Source organism: Schistocerca serialis, chromosome 1 (genome assembly GCF_023864345.2).
Source record: "Schistocerca serialis cubense isolate TAMUIC-IGC-003099 chromosome 1, iqSchSeri2.2, whole genome shotgun sequence".
Taxonomy (NCBI): domain Eukaryota; kingdom Metazoa; phylum Arthropoda; class Insecta; order Orthoptera; family Acrididae; genus Schistocerca; species Schistocerca serialis.
This window is the reverse complement of record NC_064638.1, coordinates 501,746,541-501,772,112: the sequence shown is the minus strand read 5'-3', so window position 1 is coordinate 501,772,112 and position 25,572 is coordinate 501,746,541. Positions and strand designations below refer to the sequence as shown.

At 46.6% G+C, this 25,572-nt stretch overlaps 1 protein-coding gene across 1 annotated transcript in view; it reads left to right on the top strand.

Annotated features, from left to right (window-relative positions):
• LOC126474138 (obg-like ATPase 1) overlaps positions 1-25,572 on the top strand; it is a 314,868-nt gene that overhangs the window by 171,181 nt on the left and 118,115 nt on the right. The window contains exon 5 of the mRNA XM_050101582.1: positions 16,390-16,565. Within this exon, the coding sequence (XP_049957539.1) occupies positions 16,390-16,565 (176 nt within the window). The remainder of the gene's footprint in view (positions 1-16,389; positions 16,566-25,572) is intronic.

The following is a 25,572-nucleotide window of genomic DNA, read 5'->3' as shown; positions in this document are numbered from 1 at the left end:
TCATCATCACCACCACAAAATGAAATAGGAACCTTTGGATCAAGTATGACACCAGCAGGAGATGTGTGATCTAAGTGGAAACTAATTGTCCACCCTACCTGAACAATTAAGGTGGCTTAGAGGGGCAATGACAAACAGGTTTAACAGCAACAATCATAACAAGTAGCAGCTGCTGTGCAGCGATTGTTCGTTACACTGTAGAAGAAGAATCATCACTGTAAATAAAAGTTTGCACAATATACTAACTTCTGACGGTATAAGTAAATTATGTGTAAAAAGAAAAAAAAAGTACTTACACATAAGCTACAGTAAATTCTTTCACACACTAGTGCAAGACTGGGCAGACACCATGGTGTGAAATAAGAGGATAGTTTTACATATTATAATGTGTACGATGCGGGTGAATATTACGCACCCGTATGTGGACACCTGGCAGCCAAGTGAACAGAATTAGTCGGATACTTAGAAACGATTTGTCTCTGTTAATTTGTTCCGATGTACACAGTTAGCAGCCCGTAGACACACAAATAAATTGGTTTTGACACTAATCTACCTGGTTTAAAAGCGTGCTCTAATTCTGCATGTGTAGAATGTGTAGCAATAGTATTATTACATTCACTAGGTAGTGTTTACGAAGGAGCAAATCGGCAAACTTTGAAGTTGGGAAACTTTGATATTCCACCCAAGACATCAACTCTGTTGACCTATCAGACTGATACAAAAAACACTCCCAGAGAAGGAAAACGATGTCCACACGTAGGATGTTCCATTGAAGTCGTGTTGTGTGTTATCTAGACTTTTGATAACAATTAGGTAACACTTTCCAACAGTATTAACACAGGTTATCGGTAGGAATGTTTTTCTTGTATGGCCGAGCGTTGTCATGAAAAATCCACGTCTTACAAAAATACCCAGCAAGCCACCATACGGTGCATGGCGGAGGGTATCTTTTACCTCCCTTATTCTGTTCCACTCGCAAATGGAGCCGGGAAAGACTTCTTTCGCAGTTCTTATTCGAAACGTACGTAGAATCGTTGCACAGTCGGCCGCAAATATCAATTCGGTAACTTTTCTAAATATTTTTCTTTAAAAGAACGTCATCTTCCCTCCAGGGATTCACATGTGAGTTCGCAGTCGTTTCCCTTACACTAGCATGTTGATCGAACCCACCGGTAACAAATCTAGGAGCACACCTTTGAATTAGTTCGATATCTTCTTTTTAATTCGAGCTGGTGGACATTCAAAACAATCGAGCAGTGCTCAGTAATTGGTCGCACTAATGGTTTTTGAACCATCTCCTTTGTAGATAGCTACTTTTGTAAAATCTCCCAATGCACCTAAGTCAATCTTTGGCCTTCCGTTTCATATTGGTTTCCGATGTTACACATCGATATTTAATCGACGTGCATGTGTGAAGCGGCACAACACTAATGCTGTATTCGAACATTAAAGCAATGTTTTTCCTATTCATCTGCGTTGGCCTGTTACTCGACCACGGTATTACTGCACTTGGCCTCGCCTGACCGTTACCGGAAACACGCTGTGACGTTACTGTAAACAAGTACAATGGTGACTAAGGATAACTCGTCGCAATGGGAATGGCACCAAGCTAACTGTGCATATACTATCAAGGATTTCAGGGTGTCCTCGTGAAGTATCAGGATAAAATCTCGCCATAAGCCAACCCACGTGCCGTGACATCCAGGTGCAGTAATATTGTGGTCGGCTAATGCCGCTATCTACATTAGAGCTAGCTACCATTCATCACACCAAATAGAAATTCTGTCTAAATCATTTTACATCCATCTACAGTGTCATCAGCGAACAGTTACAGATTGCTGCTGATCCCGACCGTCACATGGCTTATTTATATAGAGAACAAGGGCGGTCCTGTCAGACTTCCATGGAGAACTGACGACTATACCGTCGCCTCTGATAAATACTAACAGTCGATGACAACTTATTGAATTCTGTCACTTGATAAGTCCTCGAGCGACTCACGTACCTGAGAATTCATTCCATACGCTCGGACCTTTGTTAAGTCTATAGTCGGGCCCTGTGACAAACGCTTGCCGGAAGTCCTGGAATGTGGAATCACTCTGTTGCCCTTCAGTCATGGTTCGCAGGATATCGTGTGAAAGAAGGGTGAACTGAGTTTCGCATGTGCAATGCTTCCTAAATCCGTGCTAATTCGTGACCAGAAGCTGTTCTGCCTCAGGAAAATTTGTTATATTTTAACTTGCGATATACTGAAGAGTTCTGCAACAAACTGAAGTTTGTTATTGATATGTAATTTTGCGAATCCTTTCTTTTATCCTTTGTATCTAAGGAAGTCAGATGTGCTTTTTTCCTCTTACTTGGGACTGAGCTGGGCGAGAGAACATCTATAAATGCGAGCCAAGTGAGGAGCCAATGCCGAAGAGTACGCAGTGTAGACCCGAACTGGGACTGCATGCGGACCTGACGACTTACTTGTTTTCAACTCTTTCAGTTGCTTCTCAGTGCCAGGAATCGTTGTTGCTATTCCCTCCATCCGTGACCGTGTGCTATGGTCAAACTGAGACATATTTGTACGATCCTCCTGCGTGAATGATTTTTTTAAACATGAAATTTAATACTTCAACGTCCCATTGGATGAGATGGTGCAGTGGTTAGTTCAGTCCTCTCGCATTCGAGAGGACGACGGTTCATATCCTAGTACGCACATCCAGATTTAGATTTTCCGTGATTACACATAAATTATGTCTACAGTTGCACATTACTCGCCGAAGAACGATGTGGCAAGTGTACAGTTTGTTCTCACTGCTACAAGTGATGAATGCCGTTGTTCCGAAAACTCTGTAACTTTGAAGGGTAATTTCATTTATATTTGGGGCTTCACTCCGCTTCTTTGATCGCATTTTCTTTCTGTGAATGTCTACCAGCATCACTTTCTTTCTCTGAGTAAACGTGGTTCTTTATTTCCAGAAATGCACTACGTAGCTTCACTGTTCCTTCACCCATATGAAAACCGTACAACCTCCTCTTCACTGAACACTTTAGTTCACTGCTTCTTGAAGCACATTAAAGGAAATGAGAAGCACGTCAGTACAATAAATTGATGAGAAATGCAGAGTGAATGCGAATCAGTGGGCTTCTCAATATCCTTCAAAAGCCGTAAAAGTCTAAATTTTTTTCTCACACAGAGGGACTTTTGAGAAATTAGTTAATATTGTATTTTGTAAGTAAGATGTAAAATTTTCAAGACAAATGGCTGCAAATCCTCGATGACAATGTGAGACATGCAAGTAAACCAGTTTGTTCCACCAGGAACGAATGAAAAGCGTTCTGGCGGAAAGAGTTGCGTACTGCAAAACGGTATCACCCGTGGAGTCTAATGCCACAAATATGTTAGGATGAATGAAAATTATCTAAAACGTGACAGAGTGGAACATGTAACAAATCATTACTTGACAGCTGACATTAAACTGGAGTCCTGCTACACCTTGTACATTGTTGTGACAAAAGTAATGGGATAACGATATGCACATATACAGATGGCGGTAGCAGTGGCACACAAGGTACGGAAGGGCAGTGCATTGGTCGAGATGTCGTTTGTACTCAAGTGATTCACGTGAAAAGGTATCCGACGTGATTATGGCCACACGACGGGTTTTAACAGACTTTGAACGCGGAGTGGTGGATTGAATTAGCCGCATTGAACATTCCATTTCGGAAATAGTTAAGGAATTCAATATTCCGAGATCCACAATGTCAAGTATTTACCGAGAACAGCACATTTCGGGCATTAGCTTCTCACCACGGACAACATACTGACCGACGGCCTTCGCTTAACGACTGACAGCAGCAGCATTTGCGTAGAGTTTTCAGTGCTGGGAGAAATAACAGCAACAATCAACGTGGGACGTACGAAGAACGTATCCGTTAGGACATTTCGGCGAAACTGGCGGTAATGTGCTATGGCAGCACACGGCCGAAGCGAGTCTTTGCTAACAGCATAGTCTGCAGCGTTTCTCTTGGGCTCATGGCCTTATCGGTTGGACCCTAGGCGACTGGATAACCGTGGCACGGTCAGATGAGTCCCGATTTCAGTTGGTAAGAACTGATGGTAGGATCGGAAAGTGGTGAGACCCCCACGAAGCCATGGCCCAAGATTATCAACAAGCCACCGTAAAAGCTGGTGGTGACTCCATGACGGCGAGGGCGGTATTTACATTTAATGGACTGCTCTCTCTTGTCCAACTGAAGCGATGTTTGACTGGAAATGGTTGTGTCGGACTACATGGAGACTATCTACAACCGTTCGTGGACTTCATGTTCCCAAACAAGGAAGGTATTTTTATGGATGACAATGCCCCATATCACCGGGCTACAACTGCTCGTATTTGGTTTGAAGGACATGACGGACAATTCGAACGGATAATTTGGCCGCCCAGATTGCCCGCCATGAATCCCGTCGAACGTAATCGAGAGATCAGTTCGCGCAAAAATTTCTGCACTGTTAACACTTTCGCGATTATGGACGGCTATAGAGGCGGCATGGCTCATATTTCTGCACATGGCTTTTACCGAATTGGTGAGTCCATGCCACATCGAGTTGCTGCAGTATACCGTGCTAACGGAGGTGAGACACCATATTAGGAGGTATTTCATGACTTTTGTCACGTCAATGTATTCAGTGCGCCCTTAGTTTGCTTACACCTGCAGTGAAGGCTGTTGGGTAAGAAGGTGATTTAAGGACATTTCCCCTAACGATTCACAATCGACATTTCAGACTGAAAATAGGTGTGCATGCGCACGGTCTGCTAGGGAGGATAGAATAGGCGTGAGCATCCTTAGAGACCTTCAAAAGAGAAGACGAAGTCTCTCTCAGATCACTGCAGATTTATTTGGTAACGGGATACAAACGGGCACGGTCAGAAAGGTGGTTGAGGTAGCTAGACAAAGCACTGTAAGCAGTCATTTATCTCTGAGTAGCGCTTTAATTTGAGCTTCAAAAATTATCCTGTATCAAACTATATTCTAATGAGTTACTTGTGTCAGTGTATTTTCGATTTATCTTGTACATGAGAGTTATTGTTAATATGGCATATGAACCCTATCTTAGAGCGTCGTACTTGGACTACTACCAGGCAACACGAGGAGAAAAACTGCTGCGTATTGTCGACATTGGTGACCAAGTACTGTAAATAACTTATCTCAATGAAGTTATGAAGATCGAAGTGAAAGTTTTTGTCTTTTATACTCAAGGTACCTCATTGCAATAACGAAACAACCAGGTAGGAAGATAATTTTCGTGAGTATTGGACAGGCTAGGAATAACACTGAACACTGAATTGTGCAACAAATTTAAAATTATGTAATTTGCGATTGAAAACTTGCGGAATAACCGAGTGATTTTATTTCGTGCAAGGAGTTCTTTGTTTGTATGTAACTTGCGGTGAAGACGGAGCGTGCACATGTTTGATAAACTGTGGCTGTTGCAGATTAAATGATGTACACAAAGGTCGAAACGTTACACGGCCAAAAAATCCAACAGAAGCCGAGAATGCTTTGTGTGAAATTTGTTTTGGGCTAACAGTAAACAGTGTTACCATTCTCTAGCTGCTTGTGGTTAACTTGTGAGCACAAACGATGATTCGATACTACGATAACCAAAAACATCGACAGTTGAACTTTAAAGACAGTGGCAGGCGCTCATGAACACGACTGCCCTTTGACAATCTGAGAACTTTTGAGACTACAGGAATTTCATCAACGTTAGTATTCCACATTCCAACAAATGACTCAAGTAAAACAAAAATTTCTCCGCGATAAGTCTCCCAATACTTGTTTGCTGACGAGAAGCAGAAACGCCCGGAACGCGAAACCGCGTCGACACAAAAATTTGACATTTCAGATCGAATAGCCGCTGCTGGTCAACTGCGGAGGAGGCCAGAGTCTCCCCATCATCAAAAATATGCGATGAAGTAAATACAATTTGAAAGAATTTATGAACTTTGTTCGTGATTACCAAAGACAAATCAAGGCAGTCATAAGGTCACAGCGTAAAGAAAAAAAATCGTCTCCAGCAGGCATGACGTTAACACCTCCAGACTTCTATTCGGTGGGGAAGAGACTCCACAAGCTTCTTGCCATATCCAGTTGCAGCCACTCATTGATGATTGGCCTACCGTACAGTACCAAACTGCGGTAAAGTTAACTGCAACGTTTCACTCGCTGTTCAAAATAATCCCATGCATTTTCTATGGTAATAAGACCGGGGGATCTGGCGCGCCAATCGAGATGCAATATGGTGCCCGAGTGCTTATCAAAGAAGGAACTTATGTGTGCAGTCCTCTGAACACGTTTATTGTCATCTTGGAAGAAGGGAGTGTCCACAGCACACTCATTATGACGATGCAGACGAAAGAGCAAAACTTGATCAGCGAGAATGCTGAAATGCACATCCTGTTTCATGTTTAAGATAATCTGAAAGAGTTGGCCCAAATCAAGGTACGAAAAACACCCCAAAAACATGATAGAACAACCTCGTATCCGAACTACACCTCCACACACTGCAGGTTAAATGTCTCATTGGGCAGTCGGTACAGCTATATGCGTTATCTCCCTTTACTACTGTCGACTTTGTGTTGTCTGACCTCTTGAAGACACGCAGTTTTATGTGCCGAAGTAAAAAAAAATTGTCTTCTGCGAAATATCCTATGCTACAAATCCATAGCATGCACTTCCCTTCGGAGTCGGAAACTGGTCGAGAGGGGCCTGCATTCACTGATAGCAGCAATCCTGTGTGGCTTGAAACCGATTGTCATTGCCAAGACAGGTGACAAATATTTTGTCTGGTTAGCTTATTTCCATGTTATCATAGTTTATTATCGTGAATTTAAGAAAAAACTGCGTGCAAAACTCCCAAAACCCCAGTTGCACAGCAAAGAGATAGTCATGATACGAAACATATGTCTGACTGCGAAGGTATCTGGAAGCGAATAAACAGCCTAGATGAACTCAAGTTAGTCATCAAATGTTTTTACACCCTACTAGATTCCGTTGTAACGAAGTAATCTGTGCTCAGTAGCGTGCAAGTAACCCGTTCGTGCAATGTCAGTAGGAGGCAACTTTAACCTATCAAGTACAGACTGGAATGTTGATGGATTCATTGCAGGTCGTATGGACAGATAGTCGTGTACATTTGTTCTGGCCCGCCCGGCTAGCTGCGCGGTCTAATGCGCTGCTTCCCGTGCGGGAAGTCGTACCGGTCCCTGGCACGAATCCGCCCTCGGAATAGTGTCGAGGTCCGGTCTGCCGGCCAGCCTGTGGGTGGTTTTTAAGGCGGTTTTCCATCTGCCTCAGCAAATGCGGGCTGGTTCCCTTTATACTGCCTCAGTTACACTATGTCGGCGATTGCTGCGCAAATACTGTCTCCACGTACACATACACCATCATTACTCTACCACGCAAACATTAGGGGTTACACTCGTCTGGTATGAGACGTTCCCCGGGGGGGGGTTTCCACTTGGGGGCCGAACCGCACAATAACCCTGCGTTCGGTGTGGGGCCGTGGTGGGGTGAGGTGGATTGCTGTAGCCTGTTGTGGGGTAGTGAACCACTGCGGGATACGGCGGGGACGAAGCCTCTCCGTCGTTTCTAGGTCGCCGGTTCAGTACACACAATACACACACAGTTGTTCTAAACAAGTTTTCCGAAAACACTCCTGAGTAGCTATTTTGACAACCCACGCAAAGGAAATACATTAGACATGGTAGCTATGAGCAGACCTTGCTCTATCCCAACTTTAGTAAACATTGATATTATTTTCAAGATGCTGTGCGTAGAGGGATTATGGGCAAACTTTAAACAAATTGCGAATCTCGATTTGAAGTAGAATGTGCCAAGTAACTAGACTAAAGATGGAACTGACTCATCGTTGTTTAATAACAAAATCCGGTAAATGCCGAGCGAAGATATTGATCCACGCTCAGATAGAAAAGTGTCGAGAGGCAAAAGTTGGCAAAAACTCAAGCATCTATAAAACAATCTACGCACTAAGCATACAACTTCGACCGTCATACGTTAGCGTAAGATCTTAATGAGTACCCGAGAAAATTGTGGTCGTATGTAAAAACACTACGTGGGTCGAGGAATCTATTCAGTCACTTCTCTTCTTAAAAAGAAGACGGGGGAAATCGGTCGTGCTCTCTCACATTAACCATCCCGGCAATAGGCTGGATCGCGCGAAACGCCGTCTGCGAATTTTCTTTTATCTCGTGTATTGTTGCAAATCTTCGTCCTTTCAACGGTAGACCCACTTCTCGTCACCAGTTACGATTCGCTTGAGGAACATATCGTTCTCATTTGCGTCATCCAAAAACTCTTCACAGATTGTGAGGCGAAGGTCTCTCCAGTCTTGACTCATGAGCCGTGGGACCAATGTGGCGGCAACACGATGCATTCCAAGATGCTCTGCCAATATTTCATGACATGATCCAATTGAAATGTTACCTTCTTCTGCAATCTCTCGGACTGTCTTTCTTCGATTGGCACGCACAATTTCGTTGACGATCCCGACAGGAGCGTCGTCGGTAGACTTCGAAGGACGTCCTGAGCGAGGGTCATCTTTAACTTCCGTCCGGCCATTTTTATACCATGTTAACCATTCATAACACGGAGTATGGCTTAAGTTCTCATCACCGTAGGCTTCCGCGCCATTTGGTGTGTGTCTGTAAAGGTTTTCTTAAGTTTCACGCAAAATTTAATGCAGACGCTTCGCTCCTCTAACTCTGCCTCCTCGAAATTCGCAGGCTGTACGACATAACGTTCTACTCAAAACAGCACTGAACAATAACTAACAGGCATACAACAATGAAACTTCCGGCAGTTACACATTAAGCACTGGGATGTGCACGGATGCCAACCACATTTCGCTCCAACACACCATTGGCGTGAAATTACGAATGCTCCGGAATTTTTTGAACAGACCCGAGAACAAGTAATGGACGCCATGTAACATACCGTCTTATCCTGCACCGTTGGTTGGAAGCTAGCAGACTCGTGCGAAGGAATTAACGTCCCATGTTTAAGGTGCGTTTACACCTGTGCATTTGCGCCTAGTCCGTACGACTGTGCTTGCCCCACGTGAAAACAGAGGCACGCGTGTAGGTTGCAGGCGTCTTCCTTAACACGTGCGTGCGAGTAGTTCCATCCGCTTGTGTTCACACTGGGCGCCTCTACTTCCTTCTGGGGCAAGCTACAGCCGCACCACGACTAGCCACAAGGCGCACAGGTGTAAACGCACCTTTAGGCTGCCACTAACACGCTTCATTTCTAGTGGAGCGGTGGTCGGTAAGCAGGGACTGATGAATGGCATCGCATTGTGTTCAGCGATGAATTGCGGTTCTGCACTACCCCAGATGACCATGGTCGGCGAATACGGCGGCGACCTGGGAAGAGCTTCCACTCTCCAATATTCCGGAGAGGCACAGTTCGGTGTCACTCCAGGCGTCATGGTGTGGGGAGCCTACGGGTATGACTGCTTGTCACAGCAGTGGCACACTGAGTGACCTCTGCCGGCATATCAGTACGTCACGGACATCATGCGTCCTCTTGTGTTAGCGCTCTGGCGACAGTATCGTGGTGCAGTTTGGACAGCGCTCTCCACAAATGGTGTCTCTATGAACAGTCTTCGTGATAATGAGGTACTCCAGTGTCTAACAAGACCTGTCCCCGATACAACAAGTGTGGAACCAGCTCGCACATCAACTCCATTTCAGTGCTAGTATCCAGAATATCAAGGGCCACATATAACTGCTATGTGTCAGGTTACCTCATCATTCAACGGCCTTATGACCCCCCAGGGAGTCCACAACTCTTTTGTGGATACGTGCGTAGCAAGCACGGGACCCCGAGCTAATGTGGCCCTCCTTCCTTTCCGGGCTGCATACCTTCCTTTTCCGCATCCTTCCCTATCCCCCATCTCCGCCCCTCCTCCCCTCACCTCTGGCTCTTTCCTTCCCTTTCCCCCCCTCTGGGAGTATGGTTTGTGCCTACGTCCGGCGACGGACGCTCGTAAATTTAACGCCTTCTTCGCCTTCCCTGTTTGTATGTCTTCATCCTTCCTTTGTCCTTCTCTTTTCCTTACCTCTTTTCTTTACCCTTTTCTCCGCTGCGGCGTTTGAGACCTCTCTTCATGCCTTTCGCTTTCTTTGTTTTTCCCTTTCTTCCTCCCTGTGCGTGTCTGAAGGCCGACCCACGCATTTTCGTGCGTAGCCGGTGACAGGGTAACGCGTAATTCCCCGCCCCCGGTAGACAGGTAGGACACATACGTACCCCCTGGTAACGGCCAGGCCCAGGAAGGGGTAATTACCCGAGCTGATACCTTCAGAAAGTGCCGATTGGTCCCTCCGTCCGTTTGTCGGGAGGTGTGACCTGAGGTGTGAACAATCACCTAAGGCGGGAGTGCCCTCAGAGAGGGCCCCCACAAGGGAGGAGCGCGCCATCGGAGACGCCGGTAATCATGGGGGATTCTTCCGCAATGGTTTCCTCACCTTCCACTATGTCTTCTCACAAGCGTAAGTTCACTGAGTCTCAGCCACAGACAGTTCTTCCATCGTTGCCACAGTTCCTTGTTGTTTCTCGGTCTGACGAAGGTCACGACTTCTCCACAGTCAACCCTTTCATTATTCAGAAAGGTGTCGACGCAATTGCAGGTCCTGTAAAGTCTTGTTCCAGATTACGAAATGGCACTTTGTTGTTAGAAACAGTCAGTGCCCTCCAGGCACAAAAATTGCTGTGTACTTCATTGCTCCACACCTTCCCTGTCCGGGTTGAAGTGCACCGCACTTTAAATTCCTCGCGTGGAGTCGTTTATACACGCTCCCTCGATGGATTGTCTGACGAAGAAATTCAGCACTACCTGTCTGACCAGGGCGTCACAGCTGTTCATAGAGTTATGAAAAGGGTTGACACGAACATCATTCCAACCCGCACTGTCTTCTTGACACTTGACAAAGTTCAACTCCCATCGAAAATCAAAGCAGGCTATGAGATAATTTCCGTTCGCCCTTACGTCCCAAACCCTACGCGTTGCTATCGGTGTCAGCAGTTCAATCACACCAGCCAGTCCTGTTCCAATCAGGCCAAATGTGTTACATGTGGCAAGGATACCCATGAGGGTGCTTGTCCACCTCCATCCTCTCGCTGCATCAACTGTATGGGTGACCATGCTGCTTCCTCTCGAGATTGCCCCGTTTTTAAAGACGAAAAGCTCATCCAGGAAATCAGAGTGAAGGAAAAGGTGTCGACCTTTGCCGCTCGAAAATTATTCGCCAGTCGACAGCCCACCGTGCCTCAGACAGGAAAATACAGCACTGTCCTTGCTTCTCCTCGGCCAACAAAGGAGGCGGCCACGCAGATTTGCGACCTTACCTTTAGTGCCACAGTCGTCAGATCGGCCAGCGCGAAGATCGCCCGTTCAACCGCACCACTTTCGCCTGCCCACTCTATGGCTCACCCTTCATCGGGTTCTGCTAAGTCTCGAGCCCAAAAGTCAGACACCAAGATTTCGAAAAAAGAGCATACTCATGAAGATTTTTTACGTACCCCAACTTCACAACCATCGGTTCCTCCTCCATCTAAACATCATATTTCCAAGAAGGCTACTAAGAAACCCAGTTCTTCTCCGCCAAGGCGTGTCCCATCTAAAGCACCACCTGGCGGAAATCGCCCTCGGCCGTCTTCTGTGTCGCCGAGGCGCACTGCTGGCGGCCGATCAACCGGCCTATCGCTGGTGGCAGGAGCTGCTCCTGAACAACCTATGGATCAGGATCTTCTGCCTTCGGCTGAATGCCATTCATGCTGTCGGTCGCAAGCTCTGAGCAGTCGTTGAGTTGACAGCAACCTTGATCACATTCCTTCATTTTCTGTTCACCCTATGTCCATTATCCACTGGAATATCCGCGTCATTCGAGCCAATCGGGATGAATTGTCGATCCTCTTACGTTCCTACTCGCCGGTCATCTATCTGTCTTCAGGAAACAAAGCTGCGTCCCCATGACCGCTTTGTTCTCCCCCATTTTCAGTCCGTCCGATTTGATCTCCCTTCTGTTGAAGGCACTCCAGCCCATGGAGGACTCATGATTCTTCTCCATGATACTCTCCATTATCACCCAATCCACTTAAACACTTCCTTCCAAGCTGTCGCTGTCCGTCTTTCCCTTTCTGGATATACCTTTTCTCTTTGTACTGTATACATTCCATCGTCCACACCAATGGCACGAGCTGATCTCCTTCACCTTCTTGGTCAGCTTCCACCCCCCCCTATTTGCTGTTTGGGGACTTCAATGCCCACCACCCGCTTTGGGGATCTCCACATCCTTGTCCACGTGGCTCACTATTGCTAGACGTCTTCCACCAAGCGGATTTAATTTGCCTCAACACTGGGGTACCTACATTTTTGTCTGCCTCCACGAGAAATTTCTCTCACTTGGACCTTTCGGTCGGTACTGTTCCGCTAGCTCGGCGCTTCGAATGGTTAGCCCTTGACGATACACACTCGAGTGACCACTTTCCATGTGTCCTTAGACTGCAGCCTCAATTGCCATATATGCGCCCGCGACGCTGGAAGTTTGCCCAAGCCGATTGGACACTTTTTTCGTCTCTAGCGACATTCGATGACCGTCACTTTCCCAGCGTCGACGATGAGGTCACACATATTACCGACGTTATTCTTACTGCTGCGGAACGTTCAATACCACGCACCTCCGAATTGCCCCAGCGCCCCCCAGTTCCTTGGTGGAACGAGGCGTGCCGTGACGCAATACGTGAGCGGCGACGTGCTCTTCGCGTTTTCAGGCATCATCCTACTTTGGCCAACTGTATCCGCTATAAGCAGTTCCGAGCACGATGCCGTCGCGTCATCCGCGATAGCAAGAAGGCAAGCTGGAAATTCTTTAGTAGCTCATTTAACACCTTCACTCCCTTCTCAGAAGTTTGGAGTCGGCTTCGACGGTTATCAGGCGCTCCTAGTTTCTCCCCGGTCTCTGGGCTCACTGTCGCGCATGATTGCTGATATTTCGAGCTCTTCAAATTACCCGCCAGCGTTTCTCTCGAAGAAACGTGCAGCGGAAGTGCGACCTCTTACTTTCTCCTCTCAAAATCGCGAAAGCTACAATACTGTTTTATCCATGCGGGAACTAAAACATGCACTCTCTTCTTCTCGCTCCTCCGCCCCAGGACCGGATGGTATCCACGTCCAAATGTTGCTGCATTTACCAACCCATAGTCTGCGTTACCTCCTTCGCCTTTATAATCGAATTTGGACTGACAGTACTTTTCCCAGACGATGGCTGGAAGCTATCGTCGTTCCTGTTCCGAAACCTGGAAAGGACAAACATCTCCCCTCTAGCTATCGCCCCATTTCTCTCACGAGTAGTGTATGTAAGGTTTTGGAGCGTATGGTGAATTGCCGTTTAGATTGGTGGCTGTAGTCCCGAAGTCTTTTAACACCTGCCCAATGCGGATTCCGAAAGCATCGTTCTGCAGTTGACCATCTTGTTGCTCTCTCCACTTATATCATGAACAATTTTCTCCGCAAACGCCAAACAGTAGCAATATTTTTTGATCTGGAGAGAGCATACGATACCTGTTGGAGGACAGGCATCCTCCGCACACTGTTCTCTTGGGGCTTTCGAGGTCGGCTGCCCCTTTTTCTTCGCGAATTTATGGCAGAGCGCACATTTAGAGTGCGGGTGAACACTACTCTCTCCCGTACTTTCTCCCAAGAAAACGGGGTACCCCAGGGCTCCGTGCTGAGTGTTGCACTGTTTGCCATTGCCATAAATCCAATTATGGATGGTCTCCTTCCTGATGTCTCGGGCTCCCTCTTTGTGGACGATTTTGCGATCTACTACAGCTCTCAACGGACCAGCCTTCTTGAACGACGCCTTCAAGGATGTCTCGATCGCCTCCACTCTTGGAGCATCGAAACCGGCTTCCGTTTTTTCCCAGTAAGACCGTTTGTGTTAATTTTTGGCGACGTAAGGAGTTTCTTCCATCCTCCTTACATGTAGGACCTGTCAACCTTCCGTTTTCGGACGTCGCTAAATTCTTGGGTCTTATGTTTAACAGAAAACTGTGCTGGTCATCCCACGTTTCCTATCTTTCGGCTCGCTGTCTGTGATCCCTCAACACCCTCCGTGTCCTGAATGGTGCCTCCTGGGGAGCGGACCGAGTGGTCCTTCTCCGCCTCTATCGCGGCTTAGTGCGCTCGAAATTGGACTATGGAAGCATAGTTTACTCCTCTGCTCGGCCGTCTATTCTTCGGCGTCTCGACTCTATCCACCACCGTGGATTACGTTTAGTGTCTGGAGCTTTTTACACCAGCCCTGTGGAAAGCCTTTATGCTGAGACTGCTGAACCTCCGCTGTCCAATCGGCGAGCAGTCCTTCTGAGTCGTTATGCTAGCCATCTGTCTTCCATGCCTGCTAATCCGGCCCATGACATTTTTTTCGACGCCTCCTTTAATGTAGAGTATGCAGGCCGCCCCTCCTCCCTGCTACCACCGGGAGTCCGCTTCCGTCAACTGCTCCATTCTCTTTCCTTCCGCATTCCTAAAGCCTTCTTGATAACTTGGGGTACAGCACCGCCTTGGCTCCGCCCCCGGATCTGCCTGCTCAGTGACCTTTGTCAGTTTCCCAAGGATGGTACCCCTTCACTTGTTTATCGTCGGGCATTTTCTGCTGTGTTCACAAATGACGGAAGCCACATTTATTTACACTGATGGCTCAAAAACATCGTTTGGTGTAGGGAGTGCCTATATTGTTGGCGACACCACAAATCAATTTCGGCTTCCCGACCTGTGTTCGGTGTATACTGCGGAGCTTTACGCTGTTCTCCAGGCTGTCCACTACATCCGCCGCCATCAACGGATACAGTATGTTATCTGCTCAGATTCTCTCAGCTCTCTCCTCAGTCTCCAAGCTCTTTACCCTATCCACCCTCTGGTCCACCGGATTCAGGACTGTCTGCTCTTGCTCCACCTGGGGGGCGTCTCGGTGGCGTTCCTCTGGCTCCCGGGACACGTTGGTATATGTGGAAATGAGGCGGCCGATATGGCGGCCAAGGCTGCAGTCTCTCTTCTTCGGCCAGCTATTCAATCGATTCCCTTCGCCGATCTACGGAGCGTTTTATGTCGGCGTGTTGTTTTTTTATGGCACGCACATTGGTCGACACTTCCCCATAATAAATTGCGGGACGTGAAAGCTTTTCCTTGTGCTTGGACCTCTTCCTCCCGAACGCGTCGTCGGGAGGAGGTAATTTTAACTCGACACCGGATAGGGCACTGTCTTTTTAGCCATCGACATCCTTTAAGCGGCGATCCTCCCCCACTCTGTCCCCACTGCTCTCAGCTGTGGACGGTAAGACACCTTTTAATTGAGTGCCCCTATTTTACTCCGTTACGCGCCCGTCTACAGTTGTCGCCTGATATATTGTCAATTTTAGCAGATGACACGCGCTCGGCCGATCGCGTTCTCGAGTTTCTTAGTGCCAGTGAAATGACATCAGTCATTTGAAGCTTTTTTTGGGGACAACCAACCCCTTTCTGTAGTGGATTTTTAAGCTTTCCTTCTGCTTTTAGTTTCTCCAATTTTTCGAGTTTCGTTCCCATTGCTGCTGGTTTCCATTTTCGGTTTTTTACTGTTTCCTACGTCACGGACCGGGCGCTAATGACCATAGCAGTTTTGCGCCCTAAAACCAAAACAAACAAAAAAAAAAACGGCCTTATGACAGTCTTTTCAGCCGAAACAGAGCGCGCCTCCAGGCAGTGCAACATCATACTGGTAAGTGGACATACACCGACGAGTTCGTTGTAAATTTGGTTTGATTTTGTAATCCCTGAAATTGCAGCAGATACCATCTCAACCCGTGAATTTTCATTCCGTTTCCTTCCCCTCTCCGTCTGGGCACTTCACTTGTTTGTCAGGCAGGTAACGTCCTTGATAACCGTTGATGTTTCGTCAGGTGATCATCCTGTTCTATCATACACAAACCACATCATTCTTGTTGTTGCGTGGGGTACGCTCTGTAGGTCTGAAAGAGTTCATCGCCAGGGTAATTTTATATGTAAAATTACATCAAGTTTTATTTCAATTACAGCTCAAAACTAAATATTTCTGGACATAGTTTTTTGTTTTTTTGATCTGAGAAACGTACCTCCAAAGTTTTTTTATACATTGTATACATATCTCAAGCCATACGAAACGGAACAAAAATAATACACATGCCGTGCTGTTATGGTCGCGGCTAACTAGTTTTATGACGACGGAGGCAGTTCGTACAGAGCTTGCAATGTATTGAATTTGGTTACATCTAACGCGCACGTCTCTGTGTGTGCAGGTGCATTCGAGGATGACGATGTGACGCACATAGAGGGCGATGTGAATCCCGTCCGTGACCTGGACATCATCAGCGAAGAGCTCCGTCTCAAGGACGAAGAGTACCTCATGACGCACATGGAGAAGCTCGAACGGACTGTGTTAAGAGGCGGTGACAAGAAACTGAAGCCAGAATATGTAAGTATCGTGCTTCCACCTGTCTCAGCGCTCATGCTGTAAATGGAAAATTACTTTCACCATTCTGTTTGTACTATTCCTTCTGTGTTGTATCTTTAATGATTTCTGAGGCTTGGTTGTAGGACATGGGTTCTAGGTTGATAACATGGTTGCGTGTGTGTCAGACTAGGAACCTATTGTTCGGGACTCTGTTAGGATTCGTTCCTAATCAGTTTTTCGCCCATAACATTTACCTTCGAGATGACCTATGGCAATGCTGTGCGTATGTGAAAAATACCGTGTTACACCATAGTGCGTGTTCCGCGTTAAACAGTACGTCCCGCAGTAATTCGCTGGACAGCATGGAAAGAGCGTGCCACCTTTCAGCGGAAGAAAGCATAGTTAATCAGTGTGATGTTTCAAGTACGCTTCAGATTGGTTGCTGCGCTACGTAACTTTTTCTACACTAGCCGCAAGGTCTGACAGCAGTTTAGTTCAGATTTCTCAGAGTCAGGTTGTCGCAGTTTGAAATTAATGCCATTCTCCAACACTTTCTTATTTCCTCGGCTCTTTCTCGGATTTTTTATCCTAAATCTGCTAGTCTATGTCAGTTTCGAAAGCAGCACTCCGTTCTTAGATTATATCGTTAAGGCAGAGCCTGCTTTGCAAGCGAATGAAATCATTCTTGCTTTCTGTATGTTCACTTGATTCCCTGTGTTGAAATTATTCATTGGGACAGTTCCGCTAGATTCTTTTTACAAAATGCTTATCCATTCATTACCTAGCTTGATATAAGAACACAGTTGTATCTGTAATTGAATTATCATGTCAGAACCCGCAGATTCGTGTTTACTTGTCCGCTGTTCAACTGTGTGGAAGCCCATGTTTACTACACTTTTTCGCTTCTAATATCGTGTACTTTCAGCTTTATGCATGTCCGCCATTAATATTTATGATACACCCTGTATGCGCTTCTGCTAATTCTTTGTCCATGAAATTTATGGTTGACAACATGAGCTCGGTTAATAGGAAGTATGAGATTAGAAGTCTTGTTGTGTCAGACCGCAGATTTTCAAAGACGAGTTGAATGATTTATTTTTGTCAGACTGACCCTGTTTCGTCCAAGCGTGCCAAATTGTTTTATGGTAACTGTAGGTAAATGAAAGTAATGGAAAACAAGAGAAAAGCTGTTCATATATGAGCATTTCATGTTCAGTTAACAAATGTTCAAATGTGTGTGAAATCTTATGGGACTTAACTGCTAAGGTCATCAGTCTCTAAGCTTAAACACTACTTAAGCTAAATTATCCTAAGGACAAACACACACACACCCATGCCCGAGGGAGGACTCGAACCTCCGCCGGGACCAGCCGCACAGTCCATGACTGCAGCGCCACAGACCGCTCGGGTAATCCCGCTTGTCCGCTGTAACCGACGAGCTGCAAATTGAAAAGCACAGCGACGCTCACATAAGTGATTCAGGCGCGCGTCAGGAGATTATCGACCCGGACATGTTCTGCAAGGTGCCCCAGAAATACCTTCACTTAGAAAACTCGTATTAATCACGAAGTTTTAAGATTTTTTGTAAATATGGCGTCCTTCCAATCGAAAACGAAGTCCTCTTCTGTCTCGCCATTCCTGACGTAAAAGCAGCCCCGGATCTACGATATTTCTGAACCGTAGCCGAAACATCCTAGTGCTGCTCCTCCCCCCCCCCCCTCCCCTCCTCGCACTCCAGCGTTTGAGATAGGATGTAAAAAATTTTTTTAAAAATCGATTTTTCAAAAATATGTTCATTTTGTAGCGCACATCTTTCTGAAATGTTTTATATATAAAACATATATGTTCGAGAAAACGTAAAACATGTTAGTTGGTCTTAAGTGTGCCAAATTGTAGTGCCACGCCCCTTCACACAGCATTGTTCTATCGCACGTCACTATATCTCGCTCTGTGGAATTCAAACTCATATATTTTGTAATAGAGGCCATCAGACCCCTATGCAGGACAGTGGAAATTTAATATTTAATCTCGTATGGTGCCTCTCCTGCTCCCAGTCGGCTGCCCCCCGCCCCCCCCCCCCCTCTGTTGTTTTTAAATATCTTTCGTCAGGTCAGCGCGAACGCAATCCCGACTACCAAAATGTATGCGCCCTAAGGACGCCCATTTTTATTTATTTATTTATGAACATAACATCATTACAACAATACATGAACAGAAAAATGTAATTGTGAATAGGTGGTCAATATGTCATATAGTCGAAATACTTTAAGAACAGAAATAAATACAACTGAAACGTGTGACAAGTTATTCACAGAGAGCATTTAGTAACAGTTCTAAAGAAAATCAGTATGAGTTGTGAAATGTAAAAAAAATAATTGAAATAAGTGTATCAGGTAGGAAACTAAGAGAAAATGGAAAACTCTAATGAGAAAAGAGAAACAAAAGGGATACTTCTAGCGAAAGTATTCACTGTAAGTGAAGCGTCCTCTGATATCCGTACAATAACGCAACCGATAAAGTGTTGGCAAAATGTTCACGGTACTGCGGTGAACTTCGCAATCGTTGATGACATTCCCACAGGTAGGCCATGTACTGCACGGCGTCACTGAGTTGTAACTCAAAAATGGCGTAGGCAGTGTGTCCCAGTAGCCAGGCCTCGGCGTTGCACTATTTTGGGTGCAGTTTAAGGTCAGGAAGGATAATCCACATTGGTGATGCAAAACTTTTTTTTTATGTGTGTAGTTGAGATCCTCGATTCCGAAGTTGGATGAACATGTAATTAACTTTGCACGGAACACTCAGTGTGCGATTCCTACTTCCACTTGGCAAATTTTTTAATTTTATTTCTGATGTCGAAGTGGCGTGGTCAGGTGACACACAGTAGATTCTCGGGTCGATCCCAGTCATAGTTAGGATTTTTGTTACATATTTCACCTCTGACAGTTTTAGTTAATACGAAAAATACCGAGTTGCATCGTGGATCAGTGTCCATATTAAATAGTGGATCCCTCTATTACGGGCCAACAAGTCAGTTCAGCGGTGGGGGAAAGGCGATAGTGTACCACCTCCAGTACGATCTTGCCTAGTAAAGCAATGTGGTGTTTAAACCAACTTTCAGGGTGACGACATCATTATTTTTTAGCACTATTCATCAATAATAAGACTTTCTTAATTACAACATTTTCGCCATGTATGTAGTGCAGTTCATAGCGAAAATGTTTTCATTTTAAAAAATCAGCAGGACTCAGAACCGAACACGGATACACACCGAGGCGACAGAAGTCATGGAATAGTGATATGCAGAAATACAGATGGCGGTAGTATCGCGTACACAAGGCATAAGAGGACAGTAGTATGGCGGAGCTGCCATTTGTACTCAAAAGGGAACCTCCCCATCGCACCCCCCTCAGATTTAGTTATAAGTTGGCACAGTGGATAAGCCTTGAAAAACAGAACACAGATCAATCGAGAAAACAAGAAGAAGTTGTGTGGAACTATGAAAAAAGTACGCAAAATTTACAAACTTAGTAGTCCATGTGCAAGATATGCAACATCAAGGACATGCAGAGCTCAAGAGCGCCGTGGTCCCGTGGTTAGCGTGAGCCGCTGTGGAATTAGAGGTCCTTGGTTCAAGTCTTCCCTCGATTGAAAATTTTACTTTCTTTATTTTCGCAAAGTTATGATCTGTCCGTCCGTTCACTGACGTCTCTGTTCACTGTAATAAGTTTAGCGCCTGTGTTTTGCGACCGCACCGCAAAACCGTGCGATTGTTATTGAAGTCGCGAGCTATATTTGCTGGATTCATATTGCCCACGGAATACATCTCACGTATTTAATGCACTCTCGTCCAAAGTAATGAACAGTCAACTGCCAGCCAGGGAGCCTCGTTAGCAGGAATACTCTCTCTTCCGTGCGCTGTAGTCGACTGACGTCGTGTGTTTCGATGTTTGTTTAGGTATGGCGTCCCCATACTACTGCGCAGTTACCTCGCATCGGACGGACAGATAATAATTATCTGAAAATAAAAAATTAAACTTTTCAGTCGATGGACGACTTAAACCAAGGACTTCTCGTTCCGCAGCCGCTCACGCTAACCACGGGACCACGGCGCTCTTGAGATCACATTGTCCTTGATGTTGCCTATGTTGCGCATTGACTACTCAGTTTGTATATTTTGCTTATTTTTTCATAGTTTCACACAACTTCTTCCTGTTTTCTCGATTGATCTGTGTTCAGTTTTTCAAGGCCTATCCACTGTGCCAACTTATAACTAAATCTGAGGGGGGTGCGATGGGGAGGTTCCCTTGTCAGGAGATTCATGTGGAAAGGTTATCGACTTGATTATGACCGCACGATGGGAATTACAGGCTTTCAACGCGGAATGGTAGTTGGACTAGACGCATGGGACACTCCATTTCGGAAATCGTTAGGGAATTCAGTATTTCGAGATCCACATCTTGATGAGTGTGCTGAGAAAACCAAATTTCAGGCGTTACCTCTCACCACGGTCGCCGCAGCGCAACGGGGTTTGGGTTGAGTTGTCATTACTAACAGACAAGCAACACTGCGTTAAATATCCGTATCCGTTACAACAATGGGGCGAGATTTGGCGTTAATAGACGAAGGCTGCAGACTACCCACGCGTAACTTTGCTAGTAGCACATTGCCTGCAGCGCTTCAGTCCGGAACCGCGCGACTGCTATGGTCGCAGGTTCGAATCCTGCATCGGGCATGGATGTCTGTGATGTCCTTAGGTTAGTTAGGTTTAAGTAGTTCTAAGTTCTAGGGGACTCATGATCTCAGATGTTAAGTCCTCAGATGTTAAGTCCCATTTTTTGCCTGCAGCGACTCTCCTGAGCTCGTGACCATGTTGGGTGGAACGTAGACGACTGGAAAACCGTGACCAGGTCAGATAAGTCCCGATTTCAAGTGGTAAGAGCTGATATAGGGGTCGAGTGTGGCGCCATGAAGGCACTGTGCAAGCTGGTAGTGGCTCCATAGCGGTGTGGCCTGTGTTTACATGGAATTCACTGGGTCCTGTGGTCCATCTGAACCGATCAGTGGCTGGAAATGGTTCTCTTCGGCTCCTGGGAGACTATTTGCAGCCATTCATGAACTTCAGGTTCCCAAGCAAAGATGCAATTTCTATGGATGACAATACGCCATGTCACCTGACCACAGTTGTCTGTGACTGGTTTGAAGAACATTCTGGACAGATCACCTGACACGAACCCTATCAAACATGTATGCGACATAATCGACAGGTCTGTTCGTGAAAAAAGACGATGGCAATTATGGACGGCTGTAGAGGTAGTATGGCTCAGTATTTCTGCAGATGACTGCCTCCAACTTGTTGAGGCCATGCCACATCGAGTTGCCCCACTACGCTGGGCAAAAGTGGGTCCGACACGATATTAGGAGTTATCCCATGACTTTTGTCACCTCGGTCTAGTTATATGATAAAACACGTGTTTATGCGAAGGTGTTTCCTTGTTACTTTGTTCGACATAAGTGGAACTTCAGTTTAACTACTTTCCTCGCGTGCCTCACCTAAAACCCTTGCGCAGGAATTTATTAAAAAGCCCATGGTTTACAGAATAACGTGAAACATTTTAACCATTTTGAATGCATTAACTGAAAGCTTGCAGGTGAAGAACATGTAATATGTATCCATTCGATACAGTGTTCTGAGCTGTGCGCTGGAACCAGGTGGAGCTTGCGGAGGAAGTAGCTACTGCCAGCCACCGCGATGTTGATAGAGACGTAAAGGGCGGGTGTGTTCGTTTCCGCCATCCGAAATTGCCGCTGCCTATTAGCCACGCAGTGCTGCGCCGTGCTCTGGACTGCCCTTCCATTCGCGGCTGGCCACTTCCCGCTGCCACCCTCTCGGTAATGGACTCATCCCGCAGCCTACCGCCAGCCCGGCCGGGAGGCGGACGCTAAACTGACATTGACAGATTGCGCCGCTGTGACTCCGCCAATCGGCGCGGCGCCGCCCCGGCCCGCCCCGCGACAAGCCCGCAGGGCGCTGATTAATTCGATCTTATCCGGCCGTGTCATATTAGCGCACCGCGCCGCTGCGCCCCGACCGATTGATAGTGTTCGCGCCGGTCTGGCCCGCGGGGGAGAACAGCCGGGTCGCGCCTCATCGCTATTCATAGCCTAGCCGTACATCACGCGCTCACTCCGCGGGTACCGTGGGGAAACAAAACCAAGTACCTGGCGACGCCTGTCGGTCTCGAAGTGCAGGATTACTGGTTGTGGTTGACGAAGAGTACACTGCTAGCCATTAAAATTGCAGCACCGGGAAGGTCGGTACATAAGAAATTTCACTCATTGCACGTATGCAGTATAGTAGTAAGAATACGTGATAATATTTGAAGGTAATTCCGGTTATAGGGGGGTGCGAAATTTAATACAGAGAAGCTCATACGTCTGGAGACAACGACGACTCTCTCACTGTCGGGCATCGAGTTGAACGGAGCTTGGATGACGATAGGGATACCTCCTACCGTGTTGCTTCAACATCATCTACGCCAGATTTCATCAGTGGTGATGACTGACGGCTGGCGGCGTGCCAATATCGTCGCAGTCCATGACCAGATGCTTGCATTCAGTGACAGATCTGGAGAACGTCCTGGTCAAGGTAAAAGCTCCACACTGTCTGTATAGAGGTAGTAGATCAGAACAGCACGGGCAACATGCGGTTTTGCGTTATCTTGTTGAAAGATGTCACGACTACCTCGAAGATGGGGGTACAGCTGTTGACCTTTGACCTTAACACATCGCAAATGTAAAGTCGCGTGTGGCAGTCAACTGGTTATGCAAACAATATGTGAACTTCTTGTGTACGTAAAGGCAAAAAGTGCGTGGTGCTCCAGAGGGCCGTTGCACTCTCTGTGTGAATGCTAGTCCTACTGAAAACGAGCCCGTTTTCGTACTCAAGGTATTTACGTGGCTGTACGTTTCTGCACGCCCGAGGCGATAATATGTCTGTCTGTTGTCACATTCGAAGGGCGACGGCTCAAATCCCCATCCAGATTGACATTTTCCTTGGTTTTATCAAAACACGTAAGGAAAATGTTGGGTTGCTTCTGTGGCAGGCTTTTACTGCGTTATGGGAGTGTGCGAGTGATTCTCTGCAGGAGGCTGACGATGGAGCGAGCGAAGAAGGTAGCCAATCACTTGATAGAACACTTTATTGCTGAACACGAGCGGACATGGTTCAACACATCTGAAACAGATAGACTGCAGGCGACCGACCCTAGCACACCGGTACGGGCGATGCGAGGCAGGCGTCTCCCGTGGACGACTGCGGGGCAGCTTGGACACTCAGCCAGCGGTCGTTGGTTCGCGGCCCGGCATAGATGCGGGCTCTGCATCATCGGACGAGCCAGCTGTGAAGACTTGCTGACTGCTAGTCCTGCTAGTTTAAATTCCATTTCCACGTGCTGACAGTTGCAGAAGACCCCGTGTGTTGAGGTCGCGTCGAATCATTTGGATTGTGATCGATGGCCTGGTTAGAGTAATCGGTAGGTCGGTCGCTCATGCGACGGGAATGCCGGTGTCGCCCCTCACGCAGGCGCTGGGGCCTGTTGACGCTGCTGAGCTGGTAGGGCATTGACCGCTAACTGCGGCCTGGTTTCGGTTGCCGAGCTGCTGTCCTGGCTGTCGCTGGTTTCGGTTGCCGAGCTGCTGTCCTGGCTGTCGCTCTTTGATTCGTTACACTTCCTTCGAAAAGGACAAATCTGATTTCCTTCCCCAATCGAAGCATGTGATCGTGTCTATAACGACGTCTCGTCGACGGGAAGCTACATATTAATCTTCATTTCTCTCTTTGCTTCTGCACTGTTAGTTGTAGGCAGCGTGTATGAAATATCGCTATTTAATCTGAAGACAGTGGGCAGTCTTTCACAGAAACAATTCGGGATGATGTTTAAAACCATCACTTAATTAACTTCCAGTCGTGGTAACAGTCAGCCGATCAAGTCTAATTGCCTTCCACGGACGAGTGCTGACAACATACACTGAAATATAACTAACTGGTGACTGGCCTCACAACGTCACATTATCTGTCAAAATATCCGGACGCCTATTAGTGGGTATTAAATGCGGTGTGTCCACCCTCCGCCTTTATGACAGATTGAGCTCTGCTGAGGACATTCACAGAGAGGTGTCTGAATCTCTGTGGTGGAGTGACAGCCCATTCTTCCTTAGCATTCGAAACCATCGAAGGTAGTGATGTTCGACTCTGAGGTCTGGAAAAAGATCAACTTTCTATACTGCGAATCAAAGTTGAAGTGTACTTGGATCGAATTTGCGTAAAAACGTACTTCGTAATGGTGCAGAAACATTGGCGCGTTGCGACGTCGCCCTTGGTCTGGGCAGTGCTTCTACAGCAACTCGTCGACTCGTGCAGGAAAAAGGCCAGAGCTCAGATGTTCAAGTAAAGTGTAAAATAGGTTAATGACGTGACACTGGCACCTCATTTCATCACATCTGTGCCCAGCAATACTGTGGATGTGTCACACCATGGGAAAGTCGTCACGTCTCACCTCCCCTGTCTTGACACCTCTGTGACGGTGATCAGACCGCGACGTACAGCTTTGAAATCCCTAGGTTTAGTTACGACTTGCTGAGGAAAAGCTTTTCGATGCATCGCTGCTGAGAATCGACTCGAAAAGCTTCAAGAGGTGACATAGAGAGCGTGAATGAAACTGTCCGTGCCAGTATGGGGTTTATTTTCACATGTTCGCGATCAAAAACGACAGTTCGCAGTGCGATGCCCAACAGGACGACGTTCTCTACAACGTTTGACACTACTGAGCACACGACGGGCGAGTCGACCCGCCTCTAAAGACATCGTGGGGCTGCTTCCCCATTGAACATCAGCATTGGAGGAGTGTGGAGCGACCACAATATTTTTCTTGGATATTCGGGATGAAACCCCTAGGGACCTTTCAAAACTATTCAACGAAATTTTAAAGTGATCCGAAGCAGACTGTATGTGTATCGTTTTATATATTAA